General features: G+C 37.1%; 2 protein-coding genes across 2 annotated transcripts in view; one reads left to right on the top strand and one right to left on the bottom strand.

Moving 5' to 3' along the window:
* Positions 1-5,779: 5,779 nt before the first annotated feature.
* Positions 5,780-10,247, top strand: LOC103023607 (procathepsin L). The gene is made up of 9 exons (XM_007230050.3): positions 5,780-5,887; positions 6,032-6,132; positions 6,462-6,604; positions 7,323-7,517; positions 8,124-8,315; positions 8,537-8,702; positions 9,087-9,192; positions 9,306-9,407; positions 10,007-10,247. The coding sequence occupies exons 2-8, from the start codon at positions 6,033-6,035 to the stop codon at positions 9,403-9,405; spliced, it is 1,002 nt and encodes a 333-aa protein (XP_007230112.2). The 5' UTR covers positions 5,780-5,887; position 6,032; the 3' UTR covers positions 9,406-9,407; positions 10,007-10,247.
* Positions 10,248-11,507: 1,260 nt separating this feature from the next.
* The window catches only part of LOC103022985 (procathepsin L), a 153,991-nt gene continuing 146,589 nt past the window's right edge, over positions 11,508-18,909 (bottom strand). Inside the window, exons 5-9 of the mRNA XM_049464255.1 lie at positions 15,489-15,680; positions 14,115-14,280; positions 12,106-12,211; positions 11,786-11,887; positions 11,508-11,655 (exon numbers count right to left, since the gene is read on the bottom strand). Coding sequence (XP_049320212.1) covers positions 11,788-11,887; positions 12,106-12,211; positions 14,115-14,280; positions 15,489-15,680 — 564 coding nt within the window. The 3' untranslated portion in view covers positions 11,508-11,655; positions 11,786-11,787. The remainder of the gene's footprint in view (positions 11,656-11,785; positions 11,888-12,105; positions 12,212-14,114; positions 14,281-15,488; positions 15,681-18,909) is intronic.

The following is an 18,909-nucleotide window of genomic DNA, read 5'->3' as shown; positions in this document are numbered from 1 at the left end:
ATACACATTTACCTCAGCAGTGGTATTCTAATCATCAAATGACATCATCACATTCTGTTTAGTTATACATTTTCCTCAGAAAGTTTATTCTAAAAGTACACTTAACTCAGCAGTGCAATAGTAATCATGATATGCATAATCATAACATTATATGTTCCACAACAGTGCTACTTTAATCAAACATCTTCCTCAGCAGTGTTATTTTAACATTAAAATAAATGCATCAGAAATGCTATTCTGATAATACATTTACCTCAGCAGTGCTTTTCAATTAATACATTTTCCTCTGAAGTGTTATGCTAATCACAAATGTAGCTCAGCTGTGCTATTTTGCTTAGACGTGGATTTACCCTGGCTGACAAACGTGAACGAGGTCAAAATAAACACTGAATTTTTTGTTGTTTTAACAAAAATGTCTTTTTTTTTTTTCAAAATAAGTCTTAACACATTACACAGCAATGTAAGTCTTTATATGGTACACTGCTTTAGCTCAGGTTCTGATGGGTGTAGCAGGAAACATCCATAATGCATGTTCAGTTACATTTACACAGGTAATGGACATCAATATTTGAGGAGTCTGTAAATCTTTGCTTTGAACTTCCATTATGCAGGTTGTGATATTTATATGATTCCGTTATATTACAACGTTATTATAACCTACTAACTTTTAAGTTAACTTTTTGTTATATATTGAGACTTTATAAATGGACAGTTGCGATTTACATAAGTATATATTGTAACATTACACTATTTATAAGTATCAAGTATACACTTAGTGCAGCTGCACTAATTTCAAGTATTAGAAGAATCCAAGTTTAAGATTTAAATAGACTGCTAAAACTCAAAAATCAAAATACTATATAAACGTAAATTAAGCTCAATCACCTAGATAAATAAGTATAAATAATTAATAATACTTATTTGTAAACGAGCGTATTTGACCTTATCTACTCAGCTAGATAAGTGGTGGCCGCCAGTTACAGCAGTCTAATACGGGAAATTTTGGCACCAAATGTTGCAGATAGAGACCATTTGGTACCACTTTAAAATAAGACTACCTTTATAAAGGGTTTATAAATGGTTTCGTTTATGAATGGTTACTAATTAGGTTGTAAATGCCTTAAAAATCATTAATAATCAGTTATAACACATACATAGAAATGTACAAAGACCTGCTGTTTGCCAAATAGTGAACCCACAGCCACATAACTAATTATTAATGATTTTAAGGCATTTACAACCTAATTAGTAACCATTAATAAACTAATTGTAAACCATTTATAAACCCTTTATAAAGGTAGTCTTATTTTAAAGTGGTACCGACCATTTACTTTCTATTGGTGGGTTATAGTCACATGATATACTAGACACGTTAATGCAAATAGCCATGGTGTTGAGAGTGTACTATTTCCCCTTAATGCAAATAGATGCTGTGTTCTAAATGTCCTTTATTTATATAGATATGTGTTTTTAATTGTAAGCAGTTTAAACATCAATTATTGCATTATAATCAATGGATCTATGTGATCTATAGATTATCCATAGTATTTTTTTTTTACTATTTACAGGTGACAATTGTGTAGCTTTCTTTCTTTTTAAACATAGTTTCCACGAATAATTACAAAATAAGAGTTTTGGGCTCGAAAACACTATTTTTTTTTTTAGATATTTATCAAAAGCTCTCCCACAGTAACAGATGTGTTATTCATTATTTAGTTTAATATAAACAAGTAAACGCAAAAATCATTCCCTGCAACAGACAGCTTAGCTTAGCATAACCACTAGCCTGTTTACCACTGGTCAAAGGGGGAACTGCTGTATGTAAACTGTTAAAATATAGTTTTACTGTATAGTTTTTATAGATTTATAAATATATTATTTTTGGATTATCACAAGGAAAAAAAATATGTATAAAGAATTTTTTTATATTTTCACAGGTGCTGCGACTCGAACTATGAATTAAGGGGGGGGGGGGGCTAAAAAGTGCTAGCCATGCCTACGCTGTAGACTATAAAACAGCACATGCTATGCTAGTTGTTGTCACTTTTATCATAAACACATAAACTCTGGAGTTAAAGGTCACATGCTCACAAGACTCATGTGACAACCAATCATAACGTCTCCTTACAGTAACATACTTTACTCCTTATCTCTGCTTAATGGGACCTGCTCATATCTGCACTGTCACCAGTATCTGCTGTGTCATGCTGGCCTACCTGCACTGCAGCAGAGACACACTCACAGGAAGTCACTTCTAGGAATACATGAATTATTCAGTGTATATCAGGGGGCATGTTTGATATTCATTTTACACAGGAGTTTATACAGTAGCTATATATTGTATAAAATTAACACATTTAGCTTCTTTTAAGTTTAAGCACCCATTGCTAACACATACAGTGCAGGGGAAAAAATATATATATTTGTTATAATTAATATATTTTGTTTTTTCTTTTGTGTCATATTTACATTACATCAGATTATCAAACAAACTTTTATAAACTTTTATATCAGACAAAGATAACCTTAGTAAATACAAAAATACGTTCATAAATGAGCATTTTTATAATTTTATGTATTTAAAAAAAAAAAGCAATCAAAAAGAAACCAACCTGTCTTTATGTGAAAAAAAAACTACAGCCGACCAAAAATATCACAAAGTCCTGTCTTTGCCAGCAAACATAGCTAATAAACATTGCTTAATTTGTAAATTTGCAACTAAACAAATTTTCTACTCATATCTTGAGTTTAATTCATTTTCTTTTACATTTTAATAAAAAAACTAATAAAAAAAAGAGTAGCACTTTTTGAAAGAAATGTAACATAAGAAAGGTAAAGGGCAAATATTAACCATGTAAGCTGTTTATATTGCTTGCAATTTAGGTGAAGCAAGCATGTGTAAAGCATTTTAATGTAAAATTGCTTAATTTTTGCTGAATTAAATACAAGTAACAAAGTAAACGAGTAACAAACATATGAACACCACACAAGGGTTAAAAGAGTACCTTATATTGAGGTACAAAAAAGTACCTTTCAGTTAAAGTCCTTTTTTGTACCCATGGTTTTTGTGCCAGTAAAGATTCTAAAGATTATAAACATTATCATCAACTGAATATGTGTCAAAAACTTGATGATTTAAAATTGTCTGGCTTTCAAATAAAAAATGTGCAATTAAAATATATATTGTTTATCAGTACAGGGATACAGAATACTGAATGTACCTTTTGGTTGGTTAAATGGTACAAATCTGTCCTTCCTGCTGTTAGGAATGACTTTGTACTTCAGAGGGAACAAATCTGACCCTGTAAAGACCAGTATTGTACCTTTGAGAGTACAATTATTAAAGTTGTACCTTTGAGTATAAGAAAGTACTCATATCTTACCACTGTTTTTTAGAGTGTATAAAGTGGATTTATTAAGATATACTAATAGAAAAGGAGCTAACGTGATAAGTTAAAGCAGTTTCGATACAAAATGAACCAATCACAGAAGCCCACACATGGACCCGGGATTGGATCCTGTAGTTTCTACACCAGCAGGAGACCACACCAGACATTCTGGGATTCTAGGAGGCTAGTATAAAAACACCCCTAAACTCTGAGGGCACAAAAACACTTATCACGAGCTCAACAGACCCAATGTCCAGTGCAGTAAACTCAGTTTATTACTGGAATGGCTGGAAAATGTATTGTCTGAACTCTGCGCTTGTTTTTTTTTTTTTACATCATATAAAGTCAACTGACCATCATTATCCTCCGCACCGATCACATGATCCGTCACACTTGATATAAAAGTTGAATTATAAAAAAGAGTGTGCTTCTGCAGCATAAACACTTTCAGATTTTAAAGTACACACTAAACATCATACTTACTTACCAACAGTTTCTTTTTTGTTTCTAATCTTATTTTTTTATCCCCAGTTTTATTTGAAAGGCCAATTACAAAACATACTCATTAGGACTTCCTTAATCACCACAAATGCACCTAACACTGTGAGGTTAAAGACTAGCACATGCCTCCTCTGGCCCTGTTTTTTTTAACGGGTCTGCCAGTGAACTCAGTTAACAGATGCCTGTGCTGACCAACATTACATTTGGGGTGATGTGGGGAGAGAGCACCATCCACTCACCAAGAGAGAAAGCACAGCTAATTGTGCTCTCTCAGACTCTGGCTGCTGATGGCAAGCATTGTAATTCAGGTTTCAAACCTTCGAACCAACAGATTGGCACACACAGAGTGACCCAGCAGCCACGATTTGAGCAGTGATGACCTCCATGAGTATTTCTGTTAGTGCCAGCACCATTGGCAGACGGCTGCACTACACAGGACTACATGCATGCAGATCAATATGTCAGTTGTCCTGAACACCACATCAGCATTGCCATAAACTGCAATGGTTGCATTCCAGACTGTCATGGAGACACTTAGAGTAGCAGAGGGTCATCTTCAGAGATGAGTCAAACTTTTGTCGTAATGGCGAAGGGCGACAAAATAGCAATGATGTACATTTAGTAATAGAGGACATAGAAGTTCAAGGAGGTCAAAGGGAAATAGAGGAGTAGAGAAGGGGAAGAAGGAAATGAGGTTAGAAGTAGTTAGTGTGTTAGAGGTGTTAGGAGAGTAAGTGCTCTTTGAAGAGCTCTGTCTTCAGGAGTTTCTTAGAGATAGTGAGAGATTCTCCTGATCTGGTAGTAGAAGGTAGTTAGTTAGAGGTTTTAGGAGAGTAAGTGCTCTTTGAAGAGCTCAGTCTTCAGGAGTTTATTAAAGATAGTGAGAGATTCTCCTGATCTGGTAGTAGACGGTAGTTAGTTAGAGGTGTTAGGAGAGTAAGTGCTCTTTGAAGAGCTCTGTCTTCAGGAGTTTATTAAAGATAGTGAGACATTCTCCTGATTGGGTAGTAGAAGGTAGTTTGTTCCACCATTGGGGAACTCTGTATGAGAACAGTCTGGATTGTTTGGTGTGAATGTTTGTTTGGTAAAGTGAGGCGACGTTCATTGGAGGAGCGCAGCGGCGGGAGGTAGCGTAGTCTTGAGGAGTGATCAGTGCAGGTAGGAAGGAGCTGTTCTGTCATCACCTTGTAGGCGATTGTAAGAGCTTTGAATTTGATACGAGCATCAACTGGTAGCCAATGGAGCTCGATGATCAGTGAAGTGACATGTGCCTGTTTTGGCTGGTTGAAGACCAGTCGTGCTGCTGCGTTCTGGATCATTGGAGTGGTTTTACTACACAGGCCGGGAGGCCAGTTAGTGTGGCATTGCAGTAGTCGAGGTGTGAGGTGACCACTGCTTGTACCAAGAGTTAGGTGGCCTGTTGTGTTAGAAATGGTCCAAGGTGGTCAAACCTTCCTACCGCAATCTCTGCAGATGTGTGTGAATATTATAGCTTATGGAATAGATTATAGCAGGACACCATTAGGAACCTCTACAGCCCCATACTGAGACATATGACATGTTGTGTTAGCCCAATCCAATTCTGTGAGACATAAGAAATATTGAAATATATAGTATAACATTTTAATTAATTTATTGTAACCAAGTAACCTTTGTCTTCCAATAGCATTGCAATTGAACACTATTTTTTGATGTAGAGTGTACAGTCTATATAATCATGTCTGATTGTGGCCTATGGAGTCTCTGCAGGCCTGCATGACTGTAGTAAAACAGTATAGTGTTCTTTCTCCAGTCCAGGAAGTGTGTGTTCAGCAGTCCTTAGTATCTGAGGAGTGTTTATGAGTGTGTGTGTGTGTGTGTGTGTGTGTGTGTGTGACCTGCACCTGATCAGAGTGACTGCAGAGGAGTATAAAACACCACGACACTGAGACTAACCTTCACCCTTTCCTGCTTTTGCAGAGTCTCACACACTCCAGACAACAGGAAACCACACACAGGTGAGTGCTGAAACACACACATACACATACACACACACACACACACACACACACACACGCCATGACACATACACACGAACAGAGACCAAAATGATCACACATATTATAGAAATGGTTATATTTATACACATATGTTGTTTTCAGAATGAGGGTGTTTCTCGCTGTCGCCGCCCTTGTGGCCGTGGCCAGTGCTGCCAGCCTTTCACTGGAGGATCTGGAGTTTCATGCCTGGAAACTGAAGTTTGGTGAGTAAATCTCTAAAGTGGATTTTAATGTTAATGTTCCCAATATATTTTATTTCTTTGAATCAGTATATTACTTGAGTTTGCAAATTGTGCTCTATAGGTGCACATTTGTCACTTTTTAAGTATTTAATTATTGAATATGGATCAGGATAGTTCTGTGGACCTTCAGACTTGCTTGCAGGGATCTCTAGTGAACAAATTGGGACATAACAAGTTGAAACAAAAGGTTTTCCCTCCAAGCTGAAGCAAAAACAATACACCCATGCAACCAACTTATAAGCTTGTATGCATTAATCTAACTGTCTGATCTAACTAAGCGTTCTTCTTAGGTAAGATCTACCACTCTGTGGAGGAAGAGTCTCAGCGTAAATTGACCTGGCTGACCAATCGCAAGCTGGTGCTGGTTCACAACATGCTGGCTGACCAGGGCATCAAGAGCTACAGACTCGGCATGACCTTCTTTGCAGACATGGTGAGAGACGCAAATGTAGATTTGTACTTTTTTAGTGAATCTGCATCCTAATATTGATCAATGATTGGTCAATGAGTCCAGATTCAGTCAATAATCCAAAATATATTTGATATTTGATGTGAGCGTCTTTACATTCCCAATGTAACACTAGGCTTAGAATTTCCCAACTGTTTCTTTAACTCAAAGCATAAAGTGTAACTGTAAGTCATAACCAAAAATGTATAAATCCATGCTTTAATAAAGAACTGTGTTCTTTGGAATGATGGTGCGCCATCCAGTACTTTTGAATGGGATGAGTTGAAGATTTGGGGGTAAGATGGGGTTGGGTGGTGATTATTCAATAGCAAAGACTCACTAATGCTCTTGTCACTGAAGGCAATCAAATGCTCCCTGCAATTCTCTATAATCCAGTAGAAATTATTTCCTGAACTGTAGAGACAATTACTCTAGCAAAAGCCATATGAACTCTTATCATATTATTTTCTAGGCTTTATTTTGAAAGAAACAGTGAATGAGCACAAAGCAAAGGCCTACTGCATCTCCTAATGAAGCCAAACATACTTGTAACTTGTAACTGTACTTTATTAATAGAGACATAGACATAGAGCCTCTACTAGTATAAAGTAAACTAGTAAATCTGTAAATCAGTTGATAATAGAAGCTTGGTAATAGAACTGCTGTGTTTCTAACCATCTCTATTTATCTCACTTCCCCTCAGGACAACAAGGAGTACAGGAAGTTGTTTGCGAGCTGCTTGGGATCCTTCAACAGAACCAAGGCCCACAGTGCAACTACATTCCTCCGACAGACGCTGCGCGATCCCCTGCCTGATACCGTGGACTGGAGGCCCAAGGGTTACGTGACTGATATAAAGGACCAGAAGGACTGTGGCTCCTGCTGGGCCTTCAGCGCGGTGAGTATGAACCAGAGAGATCAGACCAGAAGCAGAGGCATTTTGAGGCAGTTCAGTGGATTCATAAAAAAGAATGAGAGAGACTTTTAAAGACAGCTTGGGTAAAAGAACTCTTAATTTAGAACCCTTTGTAGACCACCCAGTAGTCTCCACCCAGATTGGGTATCTTGATTGGGATTATTAGCTTGGTCTTCATTAATGAACCATGAGGAAAGCTTAACCTCTTAACAAGCCAGGATTTTAGTCAATTGTACTTTTGTTACATTTGTCGAGTTTTTACGTCTATTTTCAAACATACAGAATTTGGGTTGATTCCTGTTACTGATCTGGAATTAGGTCCTGTAGGAGATTTCAAAGCTTTTCAGAATGTAAAAATAAGTCATTTTACGGCAGAGAAAAAAAAAGGGATTTTGTATCACCTAAACCTGTATACGGGACTAGGCATGTTAAGAGGTTAAAATAGCAACTTTATGGTTTCTACTTAATTAAGCCTGATTTAAGGTAGTAGTATTTCTAGATTGTGAATATCTTATTATAACCTCTAATGTACTTCTTTCTCTCTCCCCCTTTTTAATGTGTTCCCTTCACCACACATCTTCGCCTCAGACGGGTTCACTGGAGGGCCAGACGTTCAGGAAGACAGGAAAGCTGGTGTCCCTCAGTGAGCAGCAGCTGGTGGACTGCTCTGGGGATTATGGGAACTTTGGCTGTGGAGGCGGCTTGATGGACCAGGCCTTCGAATACATCAAGGCCAACAAGGGAATTGACACTGAGGACTCCTACCCTTACGAGGCCGTTGTGAGTTACCAAGAGGGGTTTAAGGGATTCCCAACAGATCTTAGGTCTCTAGTCTGCCTTAGTAAATTTTCGTAGGTCTTAAAGCAGAATCCTGTTCGTCAGGTTACGTAGTATTTGACTATGTTCATTGTTTCATTGTTTACAGAAGTGTGTTAAATGTACTAATGATATCAGACTGAGAGTACAGGCTGATTAAACTGCTATTTATCACCATCATGCAGGATGGAGACTGCAGGTTCAAACCAGACAGTGTTGGAGCTACCTGCACTGGCTTTGTGGACATCAGCAGTGGAGATGAGAAGGCTCTACAGGAAGCTGTGGCCACCATCGGACCTATTTCTGTGGCCATCGATGCCGGACACTCCTCCTTCCAGCTCTATGAGTCAGGTGAACATCACCCAGTAATGACAAACTAGTCATGCCTCAGTCTCAAGCGTCCATACAAAAGTCATATGATCCCGTTGCGCACTCAATTTTGGAACTCCCTTTTTATACCTTTATAGTTTGAAGAAGTAGAGTGTCTGATTCATGCATAGTGTAAGAAAAAAAAGTTAATTTATTTAGTTTAAATATGAAGTCTTGCTTTAAGTTGTTCAACAGTCATTGTGGATTAATGTTTGTTCTCAGATTCTAACATTCTGTATGGAGTGATTGGATTGGACTACTTAGTTTGAATTAGTAGACCAGTCATGATTGGTTGATTGGTTGGTTGGTTGGTTAGATAGTTGATTAGTTGGTTAATTGATGGATTGATTCTTTGATTGATTGCAGGTATCTACAATGAGCCTGACTGCAGCAGCACTGAACTGGACCACGGCGTCCTGGCTGTAGGTTACGGCACTGACAATGGAAAGGACTACTGGCTGGTCAAGAACAGGTAAATAAACACATAAAACAAAGTGATCTATCAAAAATAGGACTTTAGTACAAGAATTTTAAAATATAATGCTTAAGACGTATTGCATGTATTTAATTCCATGTGTTTTGCAGCTGGGGTCTGGACTGGGGTAACAAAGGCTACATCCAGATGTCCAGGAACGAGGATAACCAGTGTGGTATTGCCACCATGTCCAGCTATCCACTGGTGTAAAGGTACGTTAAGTTAAGGCGATTACACTTGTTTAGTTGAGTGAGTTAGGGACTTGCTAAATTGCAGAAGTTTAATATAAAATGTATACTGATTACCATATAATTCCAACTGGATATATTTGATTTATTTTACCTGCACAGAAAGTTGCACATTTGTAAATCTTTTCCTCTCCAAGTAGTTGTATATATATTTAAAACAAAGAAAAATCTAGATAAAAATGTGAATTTAATCCAGACTGAATTTTAATCAAATTGTTTACTTTTTTTTTTCAAACAAATTGGAGATTATTTCAAATAAATGACTAATTTCATACCAGCCATTGCAACATTTCATTTGTGCTACTGTGTACTGGTGCAGAACAGCTGGGCTAAAGCTGGTAAAATATTAAAGTGTGATTTTGCAAAAAGACAATATTGAGATGGTCCAGCCTATTCACATAAATCCTCAAAAATATATGCATTGTATTAGTAACATTTAAATCAAATCAAACTCATCCACATTAGCTCATATTTCTAACTTCATTTCAACTCAAGTTTGTATTAAAGCTACTGTACCAGTGCCAAACACCATACCCATTGTTAATGATCTTTATGTTGCGCAGGTTTCGAGGGTTCTGCGTGAGACGGTAGGAGCGATCCGTTCAGCTGGTTATCAGATATCAGCCGTGACGTTAATCCTCAACATGCAACGCTCAGCTTTATCTCAGGGAAAGTCTGTGAACTGAAATCTGATTTATTTTTTATATATAAGTTCTGTAATGTTTCACTCATTATTAGGAGTGCATGGTGTAATTGTTCCAATGAAAGTAATTGAGAAAATAAAACAAATGCTATTTTACACAGTCCGGTTGTTACTTGGTCTGAATATGTGTTAAACTATGGTATATAACTTTGCTGAGCTAGAAGCATTATGAAACAAGCATATTCATCTTTCACCTCTCATACAGATGCACACATGACTTTTATTGGTTACGTGTAACTGTACTGTAGCTGCATTAAAATAAAGTCACCTAAATAAATACTTTAAATACAAGCCTGGGTTAGATTTATCTCATTTAAACTTAAGGATCAATATCTCATGATCTTTTACAAACATATCAGATAATAACAGTACATTGAGATGCACATTATTAGGCCTGGTACAATATAGAAACACTTCTAGACCTACTCATTCATACTTATCTAAATAGTCAATTGTGTGGCAGCAGTGTAATGTGTGTGTATATATCTATATAGGCTAGACAATATTCAAGTCAACCATCAGCATTTGGAAAATGTTCCTATACCCACCACACCCATCCATTACCATTCCCTTCAATACATTCCCAGACATCCATTACCATTCCAACATTATCTATTCATTCTAATACCCACCCAGACCCATCCATTCCCATCCCCAAACTCATCCATACCATCCATTCCCAAACTCATCCACACCATCTATTCCCATCCCCAAACTCATCCACATCATCTATTCCCATCCCCAAACTCATCCATACCATCCATTCCCAAACTCATCCACACCATCCATTCCCATCCCCAAACTCATCCATACCATCCATTCCCAAACTCATCCATACCATTCATTCCCAAACTCATCCACACCATCTATTCCCATCCCCAAACTCATCCATACCATCCATTCCCAAAATCATCCATACCATCTATTCCCAAACTCATCCATACCATCCATCCCCAAAATCATCCATACCATCTATTCCCAAACTCATCCATACCATCCATCCCCAAACTCATCCATACTATCCATTCCCCACTAAACCCCATACGCATCAATTACCAAACCCATCCAAAATTCCCATCCTCACACCTATTCATACCAATGCCCACCTACACCTTTCCATACCAACCAATACCTGTCCATGTCCATACTTTTTCCTTTACCCATCCAAACCTCACCATACCAATCATTACCATACCCACACATGCCCTCCCAATTTAATCCCCCATCCATACCCATGTCCATCCATTAAATTCAGATTACAGTAGTTTAGTCATGACTTTTTAAGGTGTTATGAAGAGTGTTTCAGTATACACAGAGCAGCCAATCAGAACAAACAAAAATACAATTGAAAATGCTGTCAGTATTCAACATTTTATTTTCTCACTCATTCTTAGACTCACCATATTTACATTCATTAAGCTACTTTAAAGAAATACTGTAAAAATTCTACTGTGCAATTCTACTGTGCAATTTTATGAATTATCCAGGACGCTGATGGATCACTCCCACCTATAGAAAAAACAAAAGAATATAATTTAGTCAAATAACTAAAACTGTGTATTCATATATCTTCAAGTTTAGTGGACTTTTTAATACTGGAAGTATCCATATTCGAGCACTGCACACGTCAATAACTCACCTTCAGACCAGTGGGTAACTGGCTGCTGTAGCGATACCACACTGATTATTCTTGTTTCTGGACATCTTGATGTAGCCCTGATCACCCCAGTAAGTACCCCAGCTGCAAAATGAAATTTCATTGAAGATTAGACAAGAGTTGAGCCTTTGTTTGTGATTCATTTTTCACATTATATAAAAGCACGTAGCAGAACATTGACAGAACATGATCAATAAAGCTATTATGAAGATTTATAGCATCCATGCTAACAAAATAGCCTGGCCAGCTCTAGCTGGCTGCTATATCAATTCTGATATCTTGTTTTATTATTGTTTATTTACCTGTTCTTGACCAGCCAGTAGTCTTGTCCGTAGTCCGAGCCATAACCAACAGCTAGAACTGCATGACCCAGTGCTGAGGTGCTGCAGTCAGGCTCATCGTACACACCTACAATCAATTAATCAATAAACAAGCAACCAGTTTAGTCAAAATTAAAAACACCAAGTGGCCAATTTCTCAGATTTAGCTTAAATCTTAAATCATTTATCAATCAGTTAATTCAAGGAGCAGAGGCTAAATAGGCCACTGCAGTCTTGTCTGAAAGTTGCAAACCCTGTTTGAAAGCCATTTTTTGAAACCCTTTGCAATCTTTTTTATTTCTGCATGTAATTGTCATACATTTACAAAAGTCCTGAAAGTAGATGTGATCTTTATTAAACTGCAGATGTGAAGCAATGTTCTTTTCTTTTTCACAGATCAGCATTTTCCTCGCAACCATGCCATAAACACCACATTACACAGTGTTCTTCTGAATGTAGACTCATGAACATTAACAACAGCCAATTTGAAAAAGACCTTTAGTTGCCTGCCAGTTCTTTTGTGGCCTCACAGAGTATTACCTGTCTCGGTACTACCGAGTAGTAGAGCTGGGCGATATGGCCCAAAAAAAAAAAAAATCCGATTTTTGATTTAAATCGTTTTTTCCCCCTACTAAAATCTCCTAAAAGTCGCTAAATGTCGTCATCGCCTAATTTGCATAATACATGTTTTTGAAGCTGTAAAGGATTAACATTGGATTAACGAGAGAAATAAGTGAGTAAAAACACTTTAAATATTTTAGAAATAATACAAATAAACTTTACCAAATGAACAGCTTCTGTTGTTTTTTAAATAGGCAGTCACGTCTCAAAATAACTTTATTTTTACGTAAATTACATAAATCAGTTTTTTGCCGTGTTGTTAAATGTTATTATAAGAGCAGTTTTTTATTTTATTTTATTTTTTTTTCTTTCTTAAGTTTTCTTTATTTTCAAACCTATTATAGACAAATTGTTGAATATTTTTTTATAAAGAGGGAGACACTGTGGAGGAGGTGAGTGACAGGCTACATGGTGAATGAGGTGAGTGACTGACTGAGACTGTGTGAGTTAAATTCAGCAAGTTTTTTTTTTCGTGTCACACTGAAGACACTTTTATATTTACATTTCTGCTCTGTAAATACAGGGCGGGGTCAGTCAGCACGCACAGTGTGTTCGTGGAGCGGTGTGTGTATGTGTGTGCTGAGTGTGTGAGACTGCACTGTGAGTGTTGTGGGGCGGGGCTCACGTCAGTGGTGAAAATTAAAACTCAGAGAAAATCGATTTTCATGAAAACACATCGTCCTTAACTGTAAATTCGAATTAAACGATAAAATCGATTAATCGCCCAGCTCTACCGAGTAGTAACGAATACTTTGCACAAAACAGGCATAAATGCACCAAACCTGAAGAGTTTATACAGAGTGTTTAAAAACAACCACTATGGCACCCTGACGCATTCATGCAGAGAGCACATGCAAAAACACAGATTATTTACATTGTCTACATACTGCCGCTGCACTGAAATCGTCCAGGTGCTTGTACTTTCTCTTTCTTGCTCTCATTTGTGCTGTCTCTCTCTCTCTCTCTCTCTCTCTCTCTCTCTCTCTGTCTCTCTCTCTCTCTGTCTCTCTCTCTCTCTTTCTCAATCACTCACTCACTCACCCACATCTTCCCCTCTGTCTCCCTCTACTGTGAGATTTTATAATACAGTAGAAAAAAGGTCTGCCAGACCTAAACCACACTACACTATGATTACTCTCTCCCTAACAATAATACAGGGAAATACCAGCATTTAAAAACAATGATCATGATTTTAATTCATTTATAAGCAATTGACATCACAAATATGAATATAATTTTATTTTGCCAATCTAATGCTGAAATTTCTTTGCAAGAACTTCTTTTTGTTTTCAACAAAGCACCAAAAAATGCTCACAGATCCAAGTTCTACTCTATCCTCTTGTCATTCACAGTCAGTGAAGAAGCATTACCTGATTGGTAGAGCTGGAAGGAGTAGTGTCCGACGTCTATGGCCACAGAAACAGGTCCAACGGTGGCCACGGCTTCCTGCAGGGCTTGCTCATCTCCGCTGGAAATGTCCACATAGCCAGAGCAGGTGGCTCCCACAGCATCTGGATAATATCTGCAGTATCCCTCCTGCATGGTGCAAAGAAAAGAGCAGGTGTGACAGAGTTCAAATTACTGAGTTTCACAAAAAACAATATTAAAAAATTGATTTTTTTTTGGTATGCTGTACATCCATCAGTGCTCTGAGAGCTCTGAGATGGAGAGAATGTAGCTTCAGCAGTTCATCATTAATATATAATATATTTCAGTATATATTGAGTTAAAAACTTAAAAAAAAACATTGTTCTTTTGCCTAATTGAACTGTTAAATTATTATCCAGTCACGTGCTTCACCTTACTGAGCCCTGTTATATTGCTTTTACCCTCTGCAGCAAAGAGTGGTCTATTTTCTTTTATATATATATATATATAAACTATAAAAGTGTCTGATGTCTAAAGCCGTCTAATGCAAGAATCCAAGATTAATGAATCTTAAAATCTGAAAAAAAATGTTGCTTCCTAGTACCATATTTTTGCATTATAAGGTTTATAAGGTTTATAAGGCGCACTAATAATAATCTATAACATATTTTCTGGTCTATTTTCATACATAAGACGGATTTAGCAACACAAGTAAGGAACAGGGGTGTTGCCATGTCTTTCTCTAATTCAGCAGTAATGCTAATTGTAAAGCTAAGCTTAGTTAGGTAAACAAAAGTGTAATTAAAAAAAAAAAGTTTTTTTTTTTAAGTCAGACGAGTGCTGGATGTTAATCTACACAGATTTATAAGATAGTGGTTCATCCCACTATAAATGTGCAGACTATTCTAAATGGCGAAAGAGCTAGCTCTGCGGTGAGCGGCTAATGCTAATACTGCTTTGAAACTCTTTTATAGCGCTGTACTTCAGTGAAATGGCTTTACTGCTCCGCACAACCTGACTGGTAGAATTTCTACATTAGATGCACCAGATTAAAAGGCACACTGATGATTTTTGGGAAGGATTAAAGGATTTATATGCGCCTTATAGTGTAAAATGTGGTACTACTGCGAGGTCAGACTTGTGAGAGCTCTGAGATGGAGGTTTCTGGTTTCTGCAGCTGTCTAAAGCACAATTATTAAATCCTAAAATCCTTTAAAGAAACAAACCCTAAAATAAAAAAAAGAAATATTGTGTGTTAAGTTTAAGTAATTAAAGTGACTGTCGCTATGCAGATATCCCTGTCAAATACATTTCAGTGTCAGAAAATGTTAAATAGTGCATAATTACACTGTTTAAACATTGCATTGTCCACTCACCATGGCCTCATAGGGATATGAGTCCTCTGTGTCCAGTCCTCCGTTGTCCTTCACGTATTGAAATGCTTGGTTCATCCAGCCCCCAGAGCAGCCCATGTTCCCGTACTCCCTGGAGCAGTCCACCAGCTGCTGCTCGCTGAGAGGCAGCAGATATCCCAACTTCCTGAACATCTGACCCTCTAGCGCCCCCGTCTGAGAGGAAACAACAAGCACAGAGAGTGTGAGTGGCAGTAAGAATACAATAAGGTCAAGGCAGAGACTGTAAAAAAAAATGGATGCCGTGTTGCCGTTCCCATTCATTCAATAAAAATGAAGCCAAAATCTTCCGCCACGTTGGTGATCCCGAAACCCGAGTCTGCGCAGTAGAGACCAGAGGAGGGAGAAAGACTGTGGAGAGACAGCCTACTTATTTAAATAACCCCGCCCCTGAGGGCTGCCTCGAGGTCACAGGCTGCAGAGCGGAGCGGGGCGGAGCTGACGTCTGTTATTGGTCCCGCCCATAAGCAGCCCTTTTACAATATCCACACCTTTTTGAATAAAGCTGTATAACATTTTAAAAAATGAATTCTGTGGGGATATAAAAATTTACAATATAAGCAGAGGTTACACTAACTGTTGCATTTAATAATGGAGGTAGAATTACAGTATATTAGAAAAACGTGATTGAAAGTTGTCTGTTTTGCCATTAAAACCTATGGGGGTGGGTGGAGTTACACAGCTTTCTGCAGCCGAACAGCAGGGGGCGCCCGACCTGTGGTGGCTTCAATTTTTAGAGACGATTCTCTGTCCAGCTATACACAGTCTATGGGTCAAGGCATCCCCAAACCTGCTCTTAGAGAGCTACCTTCCTGATGAATTTAGCTGCAACCAGTAATCAGTAATCCCACCTGATTCATCTAATTACTGTGTTGTGATCAAAACACTACTGATCAAGCTAAATTTTCCTCTTTCTCCTCATTAATGTGACAATTACTTCTGACAAACGTAGTATTTTATACTACTAATTCCAGGAACTATATTCAGACCGAAACTTTTTTCCTAGACAAGCCCACTATAATAACTCCAAAACCCCACCAACTCGCCCCAACAACCCCCCTATTTGCATGATTAGTTACTACTTTTATGAGTGGGGGAATATTAAGAAAATTTCCCAAAAGATTTTTTTTAACTACTTACTTATTTTCATATTTGTTTTAGACAAATAAACCTGCCGTCAGTTACCGTTAAGTACTGTTTTTTTCACAGTGTCAAATGTTAAGTTTAATCTCCCGAATAAAGCGTTTTTTTTTTCTTTTATATTTTGCAAACACTGTCCAAGGCATTTTTTTTTTTACTATTTTTAAGGAGCTACGTTTTACACGCTGAACAGGGACAGATTTCTGCTACGTTTTTTTATGGCATACACAGTCACAGCACTGCAAATTGCAGCACAGATAAGTTAACATGCTGTCTACAAACAGCCAGGACACATATGCAAATATTCTTTCGAGAGCACCCCTCGGTTTTGCGCTAAACCAAAAAACACCACATATACAGTGAGCTCTTTAAAAAATACTAGTAAACATAGCAAGTTAGCTAACTTAGCAAAATGTCCCTAACATTTTTTTGCTTCTCCTCACTTCAACAGCCAAACAAATCGTGCATTTTTATTTTTATTTATTTATTTATTTACATTTTTATACCTTTTCCTGCATCTTGTTGTAGTATACAAATGTGTCTTTTTATTCTTTGTGTTTAATCTGATTCTGTCTTAGTCTTGGGAAATGGCATGTCCGTGATTGGCTAATAGCCATGCAATGCACCTAGCTAACAATTTCTGATTGGTAGAACATTTTCTGAATGTTAAAATTAATGTTCTTAGAATGTTCAATCCGTCAAGTTTTCCGGATGTTTTTGGATTATTTTTAAAACATTGCTAAGATGGAACATGTGTCAGTGTTTAAATTTTTCGTTTCGGGAACGTTATTTTAAACATAATGTTAGTATTTGTCTAGATGGGAACGTTATGTGAGAAACATTTTGACTCTGTGATGAAAACCAAATGTCACACTTTTTCAGTGTTCCTGGACCAATACTTCTGTATCATTAGAGGCTAACCTTCCTGGAACATTTTTAAAATGTTAATAAACCTTTTTATAACATTCTCTGTTAGCTGCCCACACACAGCACAGATAGGAAGTGCTTTGCTGTTATGAATAGCTAGTCAATTACCGCGCTGAAGGCCCAGCAGGAGCCACACATCTCCTGGTTCTTTACTTCAGTCACATAGCCCTGGGTCCTCCAGTCTACAGTATTGGGCAGAGTAGCGCCCCCTGCCTGTCGGAGGAATGAGGATGCACCGGGGGCCTTGGTTTCGTTAAAGGACCCCAGACACCCCTGCAGCATCTGCCTGTACTCCTGGTTGTCCTGTTAGAAAAAAAGAAGAGACAGTGGGACACTGTTTAAGTTATTTCCTCATTTCCTTCCGTTCACACGTTTAATTCAGCATAATTGTGATTTTAAAAACTAAAACTAACTTAAAAATGTTAAAACTAACTTAATCCAACAGGATGAGGGTGAGTTTTATCCACAATTATTATAACAAAATTATCCCCTTGGTTTATTTTCTTCTTCTTTTGACATTTAAAAGGTGTCAAGCTAGGCATGCTGATGTCTGTTTGTAACTGTTTATCATTATGAGTTATCAATAAAATATTTGTTACAATAATCAGTGTAATGATACCAAATCAATTTCAAGTCTTAATTTCTGGTTCTTATTAAAAATATGACTATAATGGTTAGGATTCTGTTTTTTTCTGCCTCAGATTTGAATATATATATATATATATATATATATATATATATATATATATATATATATATATATATATATATATATATATATATATTATAATATAAATATGTATGTACAGCTCTGAAAAAATTTAAGATACCACTTCAGATTCTGAATCAGTTTCTCTGATTTTGCTATTTATAGTTATATGTTTGAGTAAAATGAACATTGTTGTTTTATTCTATAAACTACAGACAACATTTCTTCTAAATTCCAAATAGAAATATTGTCATTTAGAGCATTTATTTGCAGAAAATGAGAAATAATGCAAAGAAAACAAGTTCATATTCATAAAGTTTTAAATGTTCAGAAATCAATATTTAGTGGAATAACCCTGTTTTTTAATCACAGTTTTTATGCATATTGGCATCATGTTCTCCTCCGCCAGTCTTACACACTGCTTTTGGATAATTTTATGCCTTTACTCCCGGTCCAAAAAATAAAGCAGTTCAGCTTGGTTTGATGGCTTGTGATCATCCATCTACCTCTTGATTATAGTCCAGAGGTTTCTCTTAAAATTGTCTTTTAATTTAATTCATCCAAACAGAGTTAATGGATGCTTTAGTAAACAGTTCTATATCTCTATTC

The sequence above is a fragment of the Astyanax mexicanus genome, chromosome 14, assembly GCF_023375975.1.
Source record: "Astyanax mexicanus isolate ESR-SI-001 chromosome 14, AstMex3_surface, whole genome shotgun sequence".
NCBI lineage: Eukaryota > Metazoa > Chordata > Actinopteri > Characiformes > Acestrorhamphidae > Astyanax > Astyanax mexicanus.
Note: the sequence above shows the minus strand (reverse complement) of the source record. Positions and strands in the feature narration are given on the sequence as shown.